The sequence below is a fragment of the Ursus americanus genome, chromosome 32 (assembly GCF_024610735.1).
Source record: "Ursus americanus isolate L20-20 chromosome 32, mUrsAme1.1.p, whole genome shotgun sequence".
In the NCBI taxonomy this organism is placed as follows: Eukaryota; Metazoa; Chordata; class Mammalia; order Carnivora; family Ursidae; genus Ursus; species Ursus americanus.
Genome location: NC_142158.1, coordinates 27,150,943 through 27,154,997, shown reverse-complemented (window position 1 = coordinate 27,154,997; position 4,055 = coordinate 27,150,943). Strand labels below are relative to the sequence as shown.

Here is a 4,055-nt window from a genome sequence, read left to right as displayed (position 1 = left end):
GATTGTTTCTGTAGGAAGTTAAAACTTCGTTTGGGCCAGGAGGGCTGGGGTGGTCCCTAGCTTCAGAACAGCTGAAGAAGTCTTGAAGTGTGGCCGGAGGGACTGTGAACGTAGTCAACAGAGGATGCACGCGTGGGTAACAGCGACCAACAGCTCTGATAGCCGTGGGGCGGTCTGGGTCCCGGAGAGGGGCTGCGGCTGCAGCCCCGTCCCACACAGCACAGCTGGGCCAGAGCGGCACCACCCCCCGCGAGCAGGTGGCAGCACCGACGGCGGGAGCGGGGCAAGCGGGGAGCGCAGGCGGGGGGCGCACGCTGGGGGGCGCGGAGCAGAGGGCGCCGGGAACGGGGGGCGGGCCCGAGCAAGCGGGCCTCCGCGCGGCACTTGGCACGCACGCGCAGACGGGCCGCGGGGCCCGGAGGCACAGAGGAGGGGGAGCGAGAAAGGGGGGTGTGGAACGTATTTCCGCTCTGGCGGACAAATAATACCGGCCAAAGGGGAGGCCAGGCCATCCGGCCCTTTAACCGTGTGGGGGAGCTGGGGAAGAAAGGGGGGTCGGGAAAGGGGGAATCCTGCTCCTTTAATTCCCTCCCCTCTTCCTCCTCCCCGAGTTCTCGCCGACGCCGAGGCGCGCGGGGCCTGGAACACACTGCACGAGCCGCCCCCGCCCCTCCCTCCTTACGCCCACGCGGAGCTGGCCCCGCGCGCGCGCCTCGTGCACCCCCGCGCCTGCGCGCTGCCCAGGCCCTGCCCGTGTTTGGGGGCGCTGCCGACCCCGGGGGGGGTGGGGGAGATAGGGGGGGAAAAAACAGCGCGCGGAACCGGGCCAGGTGAGAGGCGCGTGCACTCAGGGTCGTGGGGCTGGGGGGGGCGTGCCACGGAGCTCTGAACGTGGGGGGGGCGTGCACGAAGCGTGCAGGCGGCGGGGGGAGGACGTGAAAGGCGCGTGCAAACGTGCAAAGGGGGGGCGGAGGAATGAAGCAGCGGGGAAAGGGGGCGGGGTGAGAAGAGGCTGCAACCCCGGCCACCCCGGAGCCCAGAGCCCCAGGCCTCTGCTACTGATTTCTCCTACCTTCCCCGTGGGCGCGCGGGCTCGCCCGGTCCTCGCGGGCGGTCGGGCTGGGGGGTGTGGACGCCGCTGCCCCGCCCCCGGGAACCACGCCTCCGTCCTCTCGGAGGGACAGCGCTTCCCCAGGGACTGGGGAAACTGAGGAAGAGGCCTGAAGACTGGGAGATCTGAAGCGGGGAGGCTAGGCAAGAATGGGGGCGAGGGGCCTGGAGCGTTGGCTTTGGAGAGCCAGAGACCTTCGTCTCTGACCGGTTTCCTTCCCAACCAGGGTTGCCCACCCCCGCCACAATGGCCTCTGGGGTGGAAGTCCTGCGCTTCCAGCTGCCGGGCCACGAGGCCGCTACCCTGCGGAACATGAACCAGCTCCGCGCAGAGGAGCGGTTTTGCGACGTGACCATTGTGGCAGACAGCCTCAAGTTCCGTGGCCACAAGGTCATCCTGGCCGCCTGCTCGCCTTTCCTGAGGGACCAGTTCCTGCTGAACCCCAGTTCTGAGCTGCAGGTCTCCCTGATGCACAGTGCGCGCATCGTGGCAGACCTGCTCCTCTCCTGCTACACGGGCGCTCTGGAATTCGCTGTCAGGGACATCGTCAACTACCTGACGGCTGCCTCCTACCTGCAGATGGAGCACGTGGTGGAGAAATGCAGGAACGCCCTCAGCCAGTTCATTGAGCCCAAAATAGGCCTCAAAGAGGATGGGGTCAGCGATGCCAGCCTTGTAAGCAGTGTCAGTGCCACCAAATCCCTCCTCCCTCCTGCCAGGACCCCAAAGCCAGCCCCCAAGCCCCCACCACCACCCCCTCTACCCCCTCCACTCCTACGGCCTGTGAAACTGGAGTTCCCTCTGGATGAGGACCTGGAGCTGAAGGCGGAGGAAGAAGATGAGGACGAGGACGAGGACGTGTCTGACATCTGCATCGTCAAGGTGGAGTCGGCCCTGGAGGTGGCACACCGGCTCAAACCTCCCGGAGGTTTGGGAGGAGGTCTGAGCATCGGAGGCTCCGTGGGCAGCCATCTGGGAGAGCTGGCCCAGAGCAGCGTGCCCCCCAGCACTGTGGCCCCACCGCAGGGTGTAGTGAAAGCCTGCTATAGCCTGTCCGAGGACGCAGAAGGGGAGGGCTTGCTGTTGATTCCTGGAGGCCGGGCCAGCGTGGGGGCCACCTCGGGCCTGGTGGAGGCAGCAGCGGTGGCCATGGCTGCCCGGGGGGCGGGGGGCAGCCTGGGGGCAGGGGGTAGCCGGGGACCCCTGCCTGGGGGCTTTTCCAGTGGAAACCCCCTAAAGAACATCAAGTGCACCAAGTGCCCGGAAGTGTTCCAGGGCGTGGAGAAGCTGGTCTTCCACATGCGGGCACAGCACTTCATCTTCATGTGCCCACGCTGCGGCAAGCAGTTCAACCACAGCAGCAACCTCAACCGCCACATGAACGTGCACCGCGGCGTCAAGTCGCACTCGTGTGGCATCTGCGGCAAGTGCTTCACGCAGAAGTCCACGCTGCACGACCACCTCAACCTCCACTCCGGAGCGAGGCCCTATCGCTGCTCCTACTGCGACGTGCGCTTTGCTCACAAGCCTGCCATTAGGCGGCACCTCAAGGAGCAACATGGCAAGACAACGGCAGAGAACGTGCTGGAGGCCAGCGTGGCCGAGATCAACGTCCTCATCCGCTAGCGGGGCAGGCTCAGAGGCCGGGAAGCGGGGGTCCCAGGGCTGAGTGGGAAGGGAGCTCCCTGGCCCAGGAGAATAGCGGGGGTGGGAGGGTTGGGAACAGGCAGGTATGGTGGGGAACTTGAGCAGACACATCCTGAGGAGGGGCTGAAGATTCCTTGGAAAGAAGATCCCTGCCTTTTCAGGAAAAAAAAAAAATGGAGACGGAGAGGGTTCTTCGAGAAGGCCAAGGGAATATGGGCTCCCAGAGAAAAATTTTCTTCTCTTAGAGGTGCATGGATATGCGGAGGGAGGGAAAGGGTCTTATAGAATGAGAAGAAAAAAAGAGGGAAATGCTTTATTCCTGGTTAAGGCTGCCCAGGGAGAGGTTCTGATATTTCTTGAGATGGGGGGTGGGTGGGTGGGAACTGGGAGGGAATTTGGCAGGAGGCAGCTTACATGCTCCTGCGTAGAATAGATCCTTGGGAGAGGGAGTGGTAGGGGGAAAGGATTATTGAATCCCAGAAAAGGAAGTGGGGAGACAGTTGTTGCATGCTGGGGGAATGGGACTGTTGGTAAAGGCTCACCAAAACTCTAGGGAGAACCATGTCAGGTGCCAGGTAAGAGAACTTGGGGGTGAGCATCCTGGGTAGATATGGAAAAGTTGGGGACAATAGCAAGAAGGATGAATAGTGGAGGGGGTGGGGGGTAGGGCACTTAGATGAAAGGATACAAGGAGGGCTGTTGGGGGGGAGGGAGAGGAGTAGAGACTTATACAGTATTTTTTAAGAAAAAAACGTATTTTTTAGGATTTTTTCTGGAGTTTGGGGTTTTAGTTTTTCTGCTTTTGTTTTCCACAAAATAAATAATAATAATTTAAAAAACACTTTTTTTTTCTTTATACTCTGTCTGGCAACTGCGTGTAATGACTATCCCACCCTAAACAGCCTCTCCCTCTTTATTCCATTTGCTCAATACTCAGCACGGCTCATGCAGGTCTCATGCCTGAAGGAGACTTGACGAGCGGGGGACTGTGACAAGTGGGCTTCTCTGACTGGGGACCCTCCCAGTTCTGCAACCTCAGCACCTGGCAGATACCTCACACTTATGTTCCAATGACTGGCCATGGTGCTAACACACAACTTTCCCCTCTATGGTATCAACCCTAGGGATGAGCTATAAAGGTGATCATTATGCCCACCAAAATTGTAAGCAGGAGCGTATGTTTGGGCATTTATGTTCTGAGGAAAGGGTTCATGTCCTCCGGAAAGCTAAAAAAAAACACTATGTTTGGATGAGGGTATAGAGAAGACTACAAGTCCCACAAAGCTCTGGAATGGTT

At 60.5% G+C, this 4,055-nt stretch overlaps 1 protein-coding gene across 1 annotated transcript; it reads left to right on the top strand.

Annotated features, from left to right (window-relative positions):
• The first annotated feature begins 491 nt into the window (after positions 1-491).
• ZBTB12 (zinc finger and BTB domain containing 12) lies at positions 492-3,144 on the top strand. The gene is made up of 2 exons (XM_045795607.2): positions 492-830; positions 1,338-3,144. Exon 2 carries the CDS (start codon positions 1,358-1,360, stop codon positions 2,735-2,737), a length of 1,380 nt encoding a protein of 459 aa, XP_045651563.1. The 5' UTR covers positions 492-830; positions 1,338-1,357; the 3' UTR covers positions 2,738-3,144.
• The last annotated feature ends 911 nt before the right edge of the window (positions 3,145-4,055 follow it).

Bases quoted from the DNA above. Each gene is read 5' to 3' on its own strand.
- ZBTB12 (XM_045795607.2), top strand. From the start codon at position 1,358: ATGGCCTCTGGGGTGGAAGTCCTGCGCTTCCAGCTGCCGGGCCACGAG.